Genomic DNA, 17,142 nt, shown 5'->3' with positions numbered 1-17,142 from the left:
TTTCACTGTACCCAGCGATACACACATTGTACCTCGATATACATTGCACATCAATTAGTCACACAAGACAGTCAATGGTGTCTTAGGCCTAAGGACTAATTTGAATGTACTACAACTAATGAGATCTTGTTTGATAGATGTTTCACTCCATACAAGAGTCTCATTGTTGATCTTGTTCAGTGGACATTTATTCACTATAGGCACCCATACTCTCTACCCTTGGTGTCTCTACACGCGCAGTCCGAGACCGACCGCCTCCACATTTGAGTAGGCTAAAGAGATATGTTGATCTCATTCGGATATACTGTTTCCCAGACAGTAATGCCTTCAATCAGGAACAGTTTAAGAACTATCAACGGAGATGTATAGGTCTTATGGATAACAAATCTTTATTACACTAATATTCTCTTCTTAAATAGCTCTAAGGTGTTATCTGTCTTAATGGGTCTACTTGACGGACGATTGCCTGAAATGTTGTCCTCAAGGTCGCAACGATTCGCCTTAGAGCACACATTTCCTACATGTATGTGATTCGTACCCTCCACTTGCTCTTTCGCATATCTTCCATGGTTGATAATTTGGATTGATTTATTGGGCTAGGCACTCGTATTTCGTATCTGGCATTCCCAAGTCCTAGATCCTAGTCTTTGTTGTTTCTATTGGTCTCTATATGTCATGTTCTTTGTTTTGTCTTTTGTTGGGTTGTTAGATATTTCGAACATCTTCTGCATTTCATTTAGTTTCTTTATTTGTAAAATACTTCTGAAGCATAATCTTTAAAGACATTATGTTTGTTAGGGTTGTTTTGTAAATTCATCACTTTAATGGGTTGACGTTTATGTAAAATATTTTGAAGTGTGCTTATATCAAATCTTGTATGCAAGTTTATTCTGATCCAACTTGCATTCGATCAAATGAGTTTAACTCATTTAAGAAAACTTGAGAGTATAATGCTTGGAGTACCAGCATTGTATTTGTGGAAATTCTTAGTAGAGAAAATTTTACAAAAATGACACATACTTTGATGGTTGTTTCATTTCAGGACATTAATTTTGCTTTGTGTTAATGCAGGACACATACTTTCATTTTGTGTCAATTAAGGACCATATTTTTTTTAATTTTTATCTCAACTTTTGCCCAACGTTGGACTCATCAAAACTCCACCAAATTTAGCAAACTTATACTTGGTTTAAAGATATGCATCTCCTCTTTACAACTATATAAAAATCACTCAAATCGGATTTATACAATTTCAGATAATCGGCCCCAAAGTAGGATACTTAAAATTGTTTGATTTTCTAAATTTTTTCTCAGAGGTCCGATATGACAATTTCAAGTACCATACTTTTGGGCCAATTATCTGGAGTTGTAGATGTCCGATTTGAGTGATCTTTATATGGTTGTAAAGAGGAGATGCATAGCTTTAAACCAAGTATAAATTTGCTAAATTTGGTGGAGTTTTGATGAGTCCAATGTCAGGCCAAAGTTGAGATAAAAATTGAAAACAATATGGTCCTTAATTGACACAAAATAAAAGTATGTGTCCTTCATTAACACGAATCAAAATTAATGTCCTGAAATAAAACAACCATCAAAGTATGTGTCCTGTTTATAAATTTTTCCCTTCTTGGTACGCATATTGCTGTGGTGGTCCCAAATTGGGGCGCCACAACTCATCACCACCATAGCAACTTATGACGAGTCAAAATCAAATTTCAGATTATTGCACGAGGAAAATGGTACAAGGGTAGATTTGTCAATTTGCCTAAAACGCAAGAAGATATTCCGAGTGGGACAAAAGAATATGTGGCAACGGTTCTTTCTGTGGAGTGTGTTTTTATTACCTTCCCAGTTCTCATTTCCAATTCTACTTGCTTTCAGCAGAGACCCATTCCGGAAATCGGAATAGCTAGTAATGGCACAGTTCACAGCTCAAGGACGCGTGAAGTTGCTCTTCAATGGTGAGGGAGTCTCATCCGGGTTGGAGCAAAAAGACCCATTTAACTACATGGTCCCATCAATCCAACCCCACAACCGCATGCTCAGGTGCTTCGATTCTACTAGGCTTTACTCCTCTTCTTCTTCTTCTACGAACAAGGCGAAACGTTTAAATGCTGAGGCCCGTTTGTTTGTTGGTGATGAGGGTGTCAATGGTGACAATAAGGTTGGTCTTGGTGTGGATGATGATGATGATGAGTTTGAAAGGGACGATTTGGCTTGTTTCAGAGGTCTCGTCTTGGATATCTCCTACAGGTCACTTGACTCAATTCTCTTTATGAACCACTTGTTCTTTACCACTAGCTATTTGGTTTTGATAAACTTGTAAATTGTTTGCATGAGTAGCTTGTGTTGGCCTGCTACTTTCTATGAAGAATAGAATTAGCATTTTGTTGATCTCTTATTGACCAATTGGTCATCTGAATTTGGCATTTTCTGGTTTAAATTAGCATCATGGTTTGGCTATAATACTAGTTTAAGTAGTAAATAATTTACTTTGGTTGTTCCTAAAATGGAATTTCATTAGTGTTACAATTATGTTCTTGTGAGGAACTGAGGATGTTGGATCAATCTAGGAAATTTGTTTTCTTGTTGCTTGCTTTAAAACCAACCCATTTCTGTACTGAGGAATTGCAGTAGAGCTCAAGCCGAAGACTTAAAGTCCTCTACCAGAAATAGATGAACAAATTTGCAATTCTTGTTGGCACGTTGTCCTGTTTTGATGCTGAGTAGTACTTTCATAAATTGAGTAAATCATGCACAAAAAGAGACCCATGGTTTTTTTTTTCCTTTTAAGTTATCTACCGGATATGCATATTTAGTAATGTTGTATGTACTAAATATGTTTCTTATCGTACAAGAACCATCTGGTGATTCTGTAGCAAGTATCTGTGCATTGTGGATTGTTTTGTTGGTTATGTTGAAGGCCAACTCTTTGCTACAGTGATGCTGTTGTTATGGAGGACTATCTTGTCAAGGGATTTCTTGATGACAAATTTCTCCATTTGTGTTTGATTTCTAGTATTTGTGTCGTTGGTAATTCATAAGCACCAACTTTTGGATTCTTTTGTTCTTGAGCATTTGTTTTATTTTTCTTTCCCTCATTCCTCTCTACCATTCTAGAATTACTTGAATTTTTTTTTGTTCATAGTTCTGATTGGTGTTCTACTGTGCCAGGCCAGTTAATGTTGTCTGCTGGAAGCGTGCTATTTGTTTAGAGTTTATGGAGAAGGTGGGACTGCCATGGCACACTTACTCATATTCGATATTCTTCCAACAGTAATAATACTAATTGGATAATGTTATCTGCAGTCACTAATTTGTGATGTCAATTATACTCGAAGATGATAAAACATATTGTATTCCTTCAAAACAAATCTACCTGCCATGTTCAGGCTAGAATACTATGAGTGGGTTTATGATGACTGTTTTGAATACTTGTTTTAAGTGCGCTCAATTCTTATGTTGTACCAGGCGGATGTACTAGAGTACTATGATCAGACTGTAAATTCCCCAAGTGGATCCTACTACATACCGGCTGTCTTAAGGGTACGTAATCACATGATGTTTACTCATCCTTTTTCCTGGGATTGGCATTTTCATTGGTTCCTTGCTTGTTGGCACTATACCCTGTTATTTCTGACCAACAATTTTCCCTTGTTGCTTCTACTCCACTTGAACTGATTACATTCATCTCTTGCTCCAGGTTCCCCATTTACTACAGGTTGTAAAGAGAAGAAGAATTAAGAGCAGTCTTAGTCGTAAAAATATACTATGTCGGGACAGTTTCACTTGTCAGTAAGTAGATTACTCTGTTAGTTGAGTTAAACTTGCTCAATTAAGTACAGATCTCTCTTTTGTGATTTATTTGATTACCTAGTTGCTTCTTTTAAGATGAGAATTGGATTATGGACTTGCGTCTCAGGGACCAATAGATAAACATTGCAGCTAGACTAGCTCATAAAGTCTCTTGCAGCTAGACTAACTCATATAGTGCTGCATTTTCTATGATCATCTCTATTTTATGTATTTGGGGAATCCGAGTGTCTGTTCTATGTTGAGCTTCTTCTTCTTAGAAACTCTGCAGAGTTGTTTCACTGCCACCAAGATCTCAGTACTATAAACAAACACCGTTGTAGATCTGGGACTGAATCCCATCTTCACAAGGGATGGGAATTTTTGTGGGATGAGAGAGGTTATCTCTATGTAGCCTATAGCTCAATAAGCCTTTTATGGACCTCAGAAAAGAAAATAAAAAGTTGTGAGGATATAGTGCTGTCTGGTCTACGTTGAGTTCAGATCTCAATATTGGCTGTTATTTTTCTGTTACTTTCTGCGGCAAATTTGCAGAGTTGTTTCACTACCACCAAGATCTCAGTGATCTGTTTGTTAGGCTGTCATCAATAAAGGGACTTCATTAGCCATGCAATTCTAAAATAAATGTGTTATTTCCGCTAAGAATCTTAGACTTAGATATTGAGTACTAACTTTATATATCTATTATCAACAGGTACTGTTGTTCACGTGAAAACTTGACCATTGACCATGTTTTGCCAATTGCTCGTGGTGGAAAATGGAAGTGGGAAAATCTGGTGAGACTATCAATTGCATTTAAGATTTAATTTATCGATGCATTAACTATTATTCGTAGACGTTCTAGTGGTGCTTAATTCTCTGACTCTTTGTGTGCCATATATTGTTTTTTGTCTGACGGGAAACATAAATTATTGAAAGGAGGAAGTAGTATATGAGACTATTGTGTCTTTTGGGGGAGAGAGAGAGAAATCCAATATCATGTTGATCTTAACTCTCCAACCATAGTTTATTAAACATTGGCACCCATCTGAGCAAAGGATTTCAGCTTCTTTTTTTTTTTTTTTTTTTTTTTTTTGGCCATAAGGATTTCAGCTTCAGTTTCATTAAGTAGGGATGAATTTGTAGTGATCACAATTTTAACTGCATCATATAAAGTACAATCCAACTTTCAGGTAAGAGAGCAAAAGAACAGGACATACAGGACATAGCCACGGTACTTGACCTTCAACTGATTATCTACGGTTGACATCATCCAAAAACTCCCCAGGAGATAGGATGGTCCTTTCCATCAACTTGTATAATGAATTCCCCATTATCATTGAGATGATAGAGCACTCTAAGAGAGGATGCTCCTTTCCATCAACTAGTATAATGGATGTCCCATGATCACTGAAACGGAGGAACATTCTGTTGCTTCATATTTCTGTCTTTTTCTTTTCTCCACCTCATTGCTCTGGAAACCCCCAATTTGGGAGGAGCGAATGTGACCTTGATGTGGTGAATGGGATTAACACTGAATATGCTTATTGCAAAAAAGAATAAAATTGGTCGAACTCGCTGCCTAATTGCTACTAACATAGATTATGAAACTGAAATGGTACATGCCTTGAAAATGTAATCTCCCACATAAGTCAAGTCAGTTAAGTCTGAATTCCAACTAACTGAGGTCTGCTTCCTGAATCCTTCTTTCATTATTCAGCCCTGTTAAGGCCATTGTATTAGATGTGATAGAGCAAATGATGTGAAATAAAATTAGTGTTGAATATGTGTATTTGGCCATTCTATTTCACTTTGCTGCTACAAAATATCAATTTTGCAAGAGAGGTTTCTGTTATAACTTTTGAGATCAGGAATCTGGAAAATTGGATTCTCAAGCAAAGCGAGTTTCTGCTAGTTTTTGTTCTAAGCAACTACTGTTCTCTACCCAAATACTTGCTTAATTAATGACCCGTGTTGATATGGTTCTCCTGTTAATGCTTAAAAGGTTACTGCATGTGCAAAATGCAACTCAAAGAAAGGTCAGAAGTCACTAGAAGAAGCAAATATGAAGCTGCTTAAAGTCCCAAAGGTATTCTCAGCTTTGTTTCATTGCTATAATTTTCTTTTTACATGAAAATGGCATGTGTCTGACTATAGCAGGCAACATTTATGCTGCAGTTTTTGTTTAGGTTTAACCAATCTCTTTTTTTTCCTTTTTTTCTTTTTTCCTGTAATTATGTTGTACGTCTCATTTTTAAAGTATGGAAAAGTACAAGCTTTCTTAACTTTCAATTAGCTGAGGGTTCGTTAATTGTAACATAAAATTAATGAGCTCAGAGAGAGAAAGATGAAGGATCTGTTATTCTCTCACTATTGACAAGACTTCATCCACTTGATCTTGCAGACTCCAAAAGACTATGACATACTTGCGATACCCCTAACAAATGCAGCAATAAGAATGCTGAAAATGAGAAAGGGAACACCCGAAGAGTGGCTCCAATATCTATCAAAGCCTTCTTCAAAGCCATGACATTCATGGCTTGTTGAAGTTGTACATTTCTGTGCTTCGTACATAATAGATATACGCTCATTCAAGGTGCTGAAGTCTCCTAAAAGCACCTTATGCATTCCATTGTTGGTGTAAGCACTTAACTTTTTCTTTATTTGCCTTAAGAATTGTAAAATATTAGTGTATATGTTACCCTCAGAAATCACGGCCAAATTTAGCCAATAATTTAAGCAACACTTGCGTTCTCGTTTTAGATTTTGGGCGTGCCACTACATGGCCGAAAAAAAAGGCTTAGAATTAATAAAGGTTATGTCTTCCGCCATAATCTAACTTCTAAATCAAACAATTGCACGGCCAAGAAAGAAACAATCCCAGCCCAAGTTCTTCTTGCCTTGTTTCTTAAGGACTTTACTAATCGTAAGTCTTTGTTACAGTATTAGTGAAATCAAAAGTACGAATAATAGGCTCAAAAGTAATTGGGTTGAAAGTCAAACAATGAACTTTGATGAAAAATGAATAAGTAATCTGATAATCTTGAACTTGGGTAACAATGATTGTTCTAACAATAAATAAAAGAAAATAAATCTCTCATGGAATAAACAAAAACAAATCGCTCCTAAGGAATTTGGAAAACCCTAATAGAGCTAAAAACAAAGAGCAAATTGGTGAAAGCTTGAATGATTGAAGAACTGCTTGAGAACTTTTGAGTCTTGTTGAATTTGAGGTTTGATTGTTGAAAATTGTTGAGAGCTTCTTGGTTTCCTGCATCCTCTATTTATATAGTGATATAAGTCAGGTCAAGTCTAGAAAACCCTCCTCGAGTTGGACTAGGTTTGTCTTTCCTTAACGCCCAAGTCTTTTTTCCTCTGAAACCTTGGATAGATCCAAGGGGCTTGGGCCACATTCATGATCTTTAGGCTTCTCTTCAAACTTTTTGAGCTTTTGACCAACTTCTTGGCTCAATGGTAGGTTTGGTACAAACAATATAGTAGTAGCATATTTGATGTAGTATTATCTCTTATCTTGTTTTTTATCTGTGAATTTCAAAGGTCAGGAATACTAGCAACATCTTGCTGATAAATGAATTGGAGCAGTGTTATTCCCACCCACCAATACTATTTCCCCACCTCTTTCTAAACCATTTTTTAATTAAATTTTTTTGTTTTTGTTTTTTTATTTTATAAAATTACCTAAAAGGACATACTTGAAAAAGAAAAAACAAAGAGACTGTAAGGCTGCCATGGCCACCCACCGCTACACCTTCAGTTGCAATTCATTTGGGGGTGCTCCAAATCTACAAGTGAAACACAAGCTCTAAGAGTATTGAAATGTAGATCCGGCCTTCCAGTTTAATTGAGATGAATTTCAAACTACTACACCAATTGCATACCAATTAACTTTTGACAAGATTATTTGTTGAAGATTTTGACATTTGTGAAATGTGAACATAGATAAAGAGTAGTGGAAATTTGTAATGTGAAATGCAGAAAATCAGAACAAACCCCAAAAGGATCAAATGATTTTTATTATTAATTTATTATGGTTTTGAAGATCAGTTGAAAAATTGGGATATACTTGTTTCCTTGAATTTCTCTATGATCGACAAACTTAATATCATGAAGAGAAAATATTTTTCTTTTAAAGAGGTGAACTGGAGTTTATACATGCATATATTTTCTAGGGTTAGGATTGGGGAAAGGGAAAGCGAAGATGAAGGAGAAGGAAGGCATATGGGTAGTTTGGGAATGATGGGGGTGGGAAGAATAGATTAATTTCTTTTAAAAATAGTTTGTGGGGGTGTGAAAATATGGTGGATGGGAAAATATGAATGAGGGGTGGGAATAGTGCCACTCATGAATTAAAAGTAGTACAATAGATCGATAGGATGTCAACAAATTAAGGGTTCAAAAAAAATTGTCCACGAACTTTGCCCTAATTCTCAATTTGGTCCACAAATCATAAAACGTGACAATTTTTGAAGGGAAACTAGGATACTAGCATGGCATTCTAAAACTATTTTAGAACATGGCAATATATGGAAGACAAACAAAATCCTAGCTTTAACATCCAAGATCATATGGGTTTATAAATATAAATATGGCAAATCAAAACTTTGAAACAAGATAGGCATAGAACATATACCTCTTGCTCTAGCTTGTAGTCCTTGCCAAGTGAACCACCAAAGCCTATCCTCCTCCACCTTGAGTTGATCAAACACACCCAAGTTTAAATCTATGAAATCTCTAGAGGTTAACACGTACACCAGATGAGATGATGGGAGGAATGGATATAGAGAAGGGTTGCTAAATCTCCCTTTGATCTCTATGGAGTGGATAGAGAACACAAGAGAGAAAATGAGAGACATGAGAGTGTGAATGAGGTGCGGCACATGCACAATGAGAAAGTTAGGGTTTGAACCCTGAAAGCTCTCTTTTATATCTCCTCATCTTTTCTTATGGTCCTTAGATTAAAGTGGCTCATCCTTGTCTATTGGATATCTTGTCCTTTTGTCATTTTTTCTTTTAACCCACCAACTATTTAAAATTATGTTTGTGACCCCATGTCTTTGACTAGTCAAAGTCCTAAGGTATGTGTCACATATTAAATATGCGACACATGTGACAACCCATTACCTTATGAGAAATTAATCAGATTAATTCTCAACCATAGGTCACTAATTTAAATAGTGAATCTCTAGAATAAATTCTCTAATTTATTCTCTCATTCCACATGTGTCATTTCCATCATTCATCTATAGGTGCATATGAGACCACATAGGTTCCTCTTAATTTGGCCATGAAATTTAAACCAAGTGAAACCCTTTTAACCTTTCCCAATAATTAGAATTAATAAAACCCCGTATTAATTCTCTGGATTCTATAAGCTCATGATTGGCACTTAGCTATGCATCATGGCTACCCAAATTAAGACGAATGGTGGTGTGTGAACCTATTCGATTATGCATACGATATGATTCGGTCCTTCTCTCATCTCATGTCCATTGACTATAATTATGGGCACGATTTGAGTGTCAATCCCACTGCTTATAGCGTATAGTCAATATTCACGACTTTAATGCTTTGGCCAAAGACTTTACGAGTCAACACTCCCTTGGACATTCCTTTGTTTATACATGGAAGGTGAGAGATTTTATGTTGTGCACTCATATGCCTTCGATTATGTGTGTGCCACAGCACCCAACGTACGCATGTAACATATGCCCAATTATGTCGGTCCATTTCATGCAATCAAAGTACATTGACGCCACACACAAGACATTGATGGTGCCTTAGGTCTAAAGACTATTTCATACCTGTTATAATCCTAGAGGAACTTGTTTGACACGTCATAAACACTCCATGCAAGTTCTCTATGTTTCTTTGTTTAGTGTACTTATCTACTAGCACACACCCACATGTCTGCTCCAATGACTCTTCACTGTGGCTCGAGGCTCGAGACTCGCTAACTCTTCTAATGAGAAAAGCATCAACATGTGCTATTCTTCTTCTAGGTTGGAATGTTAATATCTAAATTAATTGTTGGAAATATGCCCTAAAACTAGTGGTAATTGGTTGAAGTGACTCAAGGGATATTTCGATCAATGTGAATTTCATACTGATCCGGGCATATGCATTATTCACTACACTAGAACTCTAGGATCATTGTGTGAGTGAATGAATGTGTCCATGGAAGTCTAAGGGAAGAGACGTGACGAGCTTGGAGGCCATTGAGATTCATGTTATCGGATGCTTAGATTCCTAAACGTTCCTAGTCGATGAAGGGAATGTTAAATGGACATTAACAATCCAATAAGTCAAGACTAGCACATACGCTTACTCACTTCGGGTTAGTGAATCTCATTCCACAGTGTAGGGACACTAGAGCGGGTATGTGGGTGCGTGTTTGGAGACACGTCCACTAAACTGACCGAACAGAGAATCCTATATGGAGCTTTACAGCATGTCAAATAAGAACTCTGTGGTTATGATAGATACTGATAAATCCTCAGACTTGAGACACCACCGATGTCTTATGTGTGTGCTCAGTGTACTTTGACTGCACAAAATGGACCAACGCAATTAGGCATGGATTACATGTGTACGTTGGGTGCATTGACACACATATGATGGCATGTGAGTGTGCAACATGGAATCTGTCACCTTTCATAAAGAAGGAGATGTCCCAGGATAGAAAGACTCGCAAGGTCTCTGGCCAGAGCATTAGAGTCACACATATGATTATATCTTGTAATGACTTTTGACACTAGCTAGCTTCATACCCAGGATATAATCGCAAAATCACTGATTATACTATATTGTAATCATAACTGAATAGGTTCGAGACTAAATTCTATTTGGTTTGGGGGCCGCAAACTGTGGCTAGGTGTCAATGTGGTCTCTAGAGTCTAAAGAACAGTTAATTAGAAAGCGATTCTAAATTAATTATGATCCTACTACCGAATCGAATAAGAACCTAAAAGGTCACACACATACAAGTATGTGGGAGACCAAAAGGAAAGGATGATACCAAGGATCAATATGTTTTTTTATTGATCGCAACTGTTCACTCGTTTTTAGCCAAGGTTAGCCAAAAGCAACACTTTGGTCCGTTTTCGTGTAAGTGCGGGACGTGTCACTGTCAAGCCAAGTTTTGGCTCGATCGGAATGTGATAGTGATTGGGTTGAGTAACTGCGCCTAAATTGATTCTTATCAAGCGATTGATCGACTAAGCTAGGAACCACTCTTGGCCTAGGTTCTTTTCTAGCCTCGAGGACAAGGCTCTTAAAGGCCTAGTCGGAATCGGAATCCGACCCAATAGTTGGCCTCCTTAGAATTATGTGATCGAACTCGTGCATAAAGTGGTGCAAGTGCCCAAGCAAAAAAAAAAAAAAAACTATGGATAACAAAAATATAATGAAACTCAATACGATCTTGACAAACCAAGTTAACTTCAAGATTCAAAAAAACAATGAAAATAGCAAGCATTAGATTGAGGGCGAATGAAAGAAAAATTGTATTGAAGTTGAAGTAAGGACAAACAAAGTTGCATGAAATGTAAAGAACAAAACTAAATCGATACCACAAGCCTTTGGTAAGGATGATGGCAGAGCTACAAACCTAGTGAACTAGAATTCTTGAAAACCTAAAAGCACTTCGAATGGTAGCAACTAAGTAAAATCGATGCAAAAGAACTTTGAGAGTTTCTTGAGAGCTTGAAAGTTTGTGAGTTGATTGTTGTGTCTTGAATGTGTATCCTTTTTTCTCTTCTGAATGCGTCTAAATATAAGGGTTGGCATAGCAATGGGCTATTACTTGGCCTGGAATTCCCTCTAGACTCCTTGTACGGATGAGATTTAAACTCTCTTGAATTTAGGATTCGACCAGATTCTTCCTTGATAACCATATGATCTTGAGCATTGATGACTGATCGGAATCCTTTCCAAACTTGGACTCTTTACTTGGATGTCTTGGCTTCTTGATTCATTCAAGACTCTTGGTCTCCAAGACTTTCCGAATTCTTCCCTTGGTAGAATTTTGATTGATCTTGCATTTAATTTCTTTAAGGAAAGTCTGTCTTTAACTTGGATTCGGGCTCTCCCTTGGACGAAATTCTAGCTTAAGTAGAACTTCTTGATGGATGGGAAATCCTTATGCAACTTGGGATTATTGGCTAAGAAATTTCCATCCATGAGCTTTAGACTTTTTCGGGCTAGATAGGCTCTTGATAAAATCAATAAAATCCCAACCCAAAATGCTAGAAAAATTATAAGGTCGTTGCTCTTTAAAAAACGAAAGAAAAAGATGACCCGGTCTCAAAATAGGCCGGAATCACTCTTTTCTTTTATTAAAATAATAAATTTGGCCTCTTATTCATCAATAATAAATGAAATGTTTTGGCCTTTTCTCACTCAAGTTGGGCCACTTTTATGATCTATCGCCAAAATCCGGCCTCCAATAGGCCCTTTTAGCCGCTCACAAGACATTTTCGCCCGGCCTCATGTAGTCAATTTCGCCCGGCCTCATACAGGCCATTTCTCCCGTCCTCATGTAGTGGGCGAATAACACTTTTGAAACCAAGGGCGGGGTAACTCGGGTAGATTTTAATTGATCACTTTCATCATGCTCACAAGATTGGGCGATCAACATAGTTGATATTTGGGTGAAATAATCATGAAAAGAGATTGGGCAATGAAAACATAAAAAATAAGGAAAGAAAGTTGCCCAGGCTATGTAGAAGGTATTTTGGTGTGAAAAATGATAGAGTAGTTGGGCGGATGGAAATAATGGGAAAAAAGCAATCCAGACCAATCATAGGATATTTTGTGGGTGGAGGTAGCCTAGAAGCCTAAAAGGAATTTTAGTAGAAAATGGGAGGAGAGAGACTGAACAAAACAAGAAGAATGAGATTGGACAAAATATAAAGACTTTGAGTGGCCAACTTTCATGTCTCTTTTTCAAAATAGACCGGGCCCACTCAAAAGTAAAGACTATTTTTTGGCCTTTAAAACATGTACTTGGCTAGGCATATATAAATATACATACATTTATTTTTAAGCCAAATATCTAACTATATATATATAATATATATATTATATATATATATTAGTGCATATACATAGAAGGCCATGCCACTTACTGGCCATTTTTTCAATTGCATGTATATATATATATATACAGACTCCTTCTGTTGAGGTATACCTCAACTTATTTATGTTGAGGTATACCCTGTTGGGGCCTACACGAGTCGTTTTGTGTCGATCCGAACCGTTCAATTTTTACATCTCCATAAATAGATCATCCTTGCAAAAAATTAGCCAAATCGAAAATCATTTGCCTATCTAACTTTGATCAAATAAATGAACGAATCAAATATTTTCGATGAAACCATCCATTTGTTTTATCAAAGTTAGATAGGCAAATGATTTCGGATTTGACTAATTTTTTGCAAGGATGATCTATCAATGAAGATGTAAAAATTGAACGGTTCGGATCGACACAAAACGACTCGTGTGGGCCCCAACAAGGTCATACCTCAACATAAATAAGTTGAGGTATACCTCAACAGAAGGAGCCTGTATATATATATATATATATATATGCACATACAACTAGATATGTACACTCAATGCAATTAACGCCACTTACTAGACTTATTTATATATATATATATATATACATGCTCAATGCCACTTATTGGACTTATATATATACATATATGTGGTTAATGCCACGTACTCCACAAGCTTCAGATATTACCTTTTCTTCTTTCTATATAATACATACATATGTGCTTATGTATTTCAAGCCACTTGTTGGCACCTTTTCCCTTAGTGTACATATATGCATTGCATATATTTATAACGAGCTCAACTTTTGAAGTGAGTAAAACATATATTGATATATCTGCCCGTGTTCACTTAATTGTTCCACCAACAATTGCCAACCCAACTGCATATACATCCTTTTAATTTCAAGACATGGCTAGGCTTAAGAGAAACCTTCCAGCCCTTTTGCATAGGAACAGCCCACAAGCTTTCAAGTCTACCCGCCCATGCTCACTTAATTACTTAGCCTTATTATTTTCTTTTACAACAATGCAAGTTGCTTTCAAGTATGCCCAACCAAAATAACTGACCAATCATCATAGCACATCGTCCATTCTCCTCTTCTTTTTGTACTGAAGCAAATGCTCCCAGCCCGGCCATTCTTTCAAAGTTTCAAACCAATTTGCACATGCCCAGCACTTCAAGGAACCGAATGAGTTAAACCTTCCATATTGGCTGTGTATTGGCTGCAACCTTGTGATTTTGGGACCCCATAGCAGCTGGCCCTTTGAGCTCTCTTAGTTCAAAGAAAAATGACGCACATCATGTGTTCGATTTTATTCCTCACCTAGGCCTCCTTGCTGAAAACTCAATTAAAAGATGTAGGACGGCTTCTCTATTTTACCCATTCTCTTCTCCGATCATCTTGCCATGGTAAATGCCAATTTATGGCCCAAACAGCAACTATCGTGATAGTTGGTATTGCCTAAAACTAGGAGTTGACACTTCTTAGTGGGTTATCCATCCTAGTATTGCTCTAGTGTGAGCTCACTTAACTGTGAAATACTAATGGAGACCATGAAACTCTAATGACTTAGTTACTAATTGATGAGAACAATTAGTATGGCCATAAGTCAAGTGATTAATTTGGGGTAATCACTTGACATAATCTTTTCTTAAGTAGGATTAATTAGCTAATTAATATACGTAGAGAGTAAGATTGGAAAGTCAAAGCTTGAGCTTGTTGACCCTAGGCTAAATCATTAATTATTAGAGAATAATTAATGTTTTCTTATTAATTAAGATAAATGATTAATTAGTTAATCATTAGTCTCAACCCAAACACTAAACTTGTTGATTAAAGTGTTAATCACATGATTAAGTGTTTGGGTGACCTATTAGTCACATGATTAAGTCATACAATATTAGAAAGCTTTGAGCAATAGTGCAAATATGAGTTTTGTTCATTAAAGATAAATGGACAAGATTGAAGGATGGAAAAGAGATGAGATTGGATGGCTTGGATTAATCAAGCCATCACATTATAAGGGAACACAAGGGCTTGGCCAAAACCCTAAGGAGGGATTCAGCCCCTTGCCTCATCTCTCTCACATCTTCTCTCTTCTCTCTCTTCCTCCTTGAAACCTAGAGAGAAAGAGATGGGTCTTCATGAACCCATCTCCATAGCCATATCCTTGCATTCATATCATGAAAAGGTGATGATCTAGTAGCCAAGATCAACCTTTTAATTTCATCTTTCTTTCTCCCACTTGGTGTGGACTAGCTTTAGAGAGATCACACTTGTGATCTTAAGCCTCTAGTTAGATGACTGTTTGACAAGACCATCCCCAGACTCCACCCTGGAACCTGGAGTGACTCTGTGGAGTCCAACACCAACCGGGTGTTAAGCCCGCTAATCTCCACTACAATCCAAAAATTTAAACAGAGCATAACTAAATAGCATTTTTTTACAACATCAACATACATAAAAACAAATAAGACAAAAACATTGTGCCAACAATGTTGATGGACGAATGGTAGGGAAAACTGATGCCTTGACGTGGTGCAATCCGACCTCAGTGATCTCTAAAACCTGGGGGGAAACGTAAAATAAATAAAACTTGAGAATAATCTCTGTGAGTGGACAAAAGTAAACTTTAAAACCAAACCCTTGAAAACCATTTGTAAAACTGCTCAATCAAACTCATTTCCAAATAAATAGAAATTTTAATCATAAACAACTTAGAATACTACCGAAAAACCATTTCCATAAATCTTGCTTATGAAAATCATGCAATGCAACCATGATCACGAAATCTCACTTCCTTACTCATAGCAAAACAATTATTTAACAAAAAAATTTCAAACTTATGCAATTTAACAGATTTCTAAAACATCTCACAAATCATTAATCGAAAATACCAAGATAGTTAATCATAAATTTAAGCTTCCAAACAATAATAGTAAATCATTAATATTTTCCTCTTTTCCAAATAAATAAACGTGCACTAGCTTTTTAAATCTCTCAATTAAGTTAACATGCAATAATTAAATAATTTTCTTTAAACAAATAATCATAAATTGCATAAAACATTTATAAAACAAAATTCACTCACAGTTTACTCCGAGCTATGCCGAATCCTTTCCGAAATTGAATCCTACTCACGACCCCTCACTTGTTTGCCACTAAAATAATCGAGAGATGAAGCTCTATTGACCTAGTATAAAAACACGCCCAATTTCATGATTTGGAAAGTTAAATATACGAATTTCGAGTAAAGAGGTAAAATGATCAATATATCCTCATTGAACGAGGTTTAAGTTTTTGTTTTCCTACAACAATTCCCATCCGATCAACACACTCAAACCAACATCAAGAATCAGCGTATACCTCGAGAAACAAATCTCAGCTTTTCCAAATCAATTAAACCAACACTTCTCAATCTCTCTATAATCAGTATAAGCCATAATAATACCAAGGATATAAATAAAAATCCTCAAATCATACCAATTCTTCCTCAAAATTAATTAGATCATTTGATAGAATAATTGCCTAATCATCAATCATTAACCTCTGATATATTCATATTTTACATAACTAATCTATCTTTATTTGCTTTGTTTTCATGATAAATTGGTTAGTTTGATGTATTTTGTGAGAGTTTTGAAGGAATTTACATTTTGGGACAAGTTATAGCTAAAAGGAGTAAAAAGGGGAGTCACACCAAAGAATTGGCATGTTGCAACCTTTGCTGCCTTTGGCCCAAGCTCAATGTCATCTCACTTACAATAGAAAAAGGGAAGGAAGGTGTGGATGTCACGTGGCCTAATATTAACCAAAGGAATTGTGGGCCATCCAATTTTAGAAGATAAGCTAAACTCTCAAGCCATGTGCGTGTTTCCTCTGTTTTTTTTACCAAACAAATCAATTGCATATCAATTGAGAGGCCAAAGCTCTCCTAGTCGGTGAGGGACTCTATCTAAATTAGGAAGATTAGGATATGTGCCATCGGATGAGGAAAGGAATCCTTTTTGTGTTGGGCAACCCGTGTTCCAAGGGAAGAAAAAAGAGGGCTTTGGCTTTACTATATAAGGGGGGCTGGCATCGTGAATGGGGGTTGGGTTTTTGCTGGGAGTTTTTTGAAGAATTTGAAAGTGCTGGCGTGGAGCAACATCAAGTCTTTTATCTAGAATTCAATCTATGACTTCTCTCATGATGGTTTTTGTTAGATTTGTCATGAGCTAAATTCTTTTGCTAGGGCTACGATGTAGCCTAACCATGAGTACCTAATTTTT

The 17,142-nt window shown here is 36.5% G+C and overlaps 2 protein-coding genes across 2 annotated transcripts in view; both read left to right on the top strand.

The window, feature by feature from the left end:
- LOC147283056 (uncharacterized) overlaps positions 1–17,142 on the top strand; it is a 79,100-nt gene that overhangs the window by 36,037 nt on the left and 25,921 nt on the right. The gene's annotated exons all lie outside the window — the stretch shown is intronic.
- LOC147283061 (HNH endonuclease) lies at positions 1,838–6,544 on the top strand. Its single transcript, XM_086247191.1, has 7 exons — positions 1,838–2,253; positions 3,175–3,229; positions 3,472–3,546; positions 3,704–3,795; positions 4,508–4,589; positions 5,798–5,881; positions 6,197–6,544. The coding sequence occupies exons 1-7, from the start codon at positions 1,916–1,918 to the stop codon at positions 6,320–6,322; spliced, it is 852 nt and encodes a 283-aa protein (XP_086103317.1). The 5' UTR covers positions 1,838–1,915; the 3' UTR covers positions 6,323–6,544.

The sequence above is a fragment of the Dryas octopetala genome, chromosome 6 (assembly GCF_963921425.1).
Source record: "Dryas octopetala chromosome 6, drDryOcto1.1, whole genome shotgun sequence".
Classification (NCBI taxonomy): Eukaryota; Viridiplantae; Streptophyta; class Magnoliopsida; order Rosales; family Rosaceae; genus Dryas; species Dryas octopetala.
Note: the sequence above shows the minus strand (reverse complement) of the source record. Positions and strands in the feature narration are given on the sequence as shown.

Bases quoted from the DNA above. Each gene is read 5' to 3' on its own strand.
- LOC147283061 (XM_086247191.1), top strand. From the start codon at position 1,916: ATGGCACAGTTCACAGCTCAAGGACGCGTGAAGTTGCTCTTCAATGGT. The intron at 3,230-3,471 runs GTGGGACTGCCA...ATGTTGTACCAG, and splicing joins GTTTAGAGTTTATGGAGAAG to GCGGATGTACTAGAGTACTA. The intron at 5,882-6,196 runs GTATTCTCAGCT...TTGATCTTGCAG, and splicing joins AGCTGCTTAAAGTCCCAAAG to ACTCCAAAAGACTATGACAT.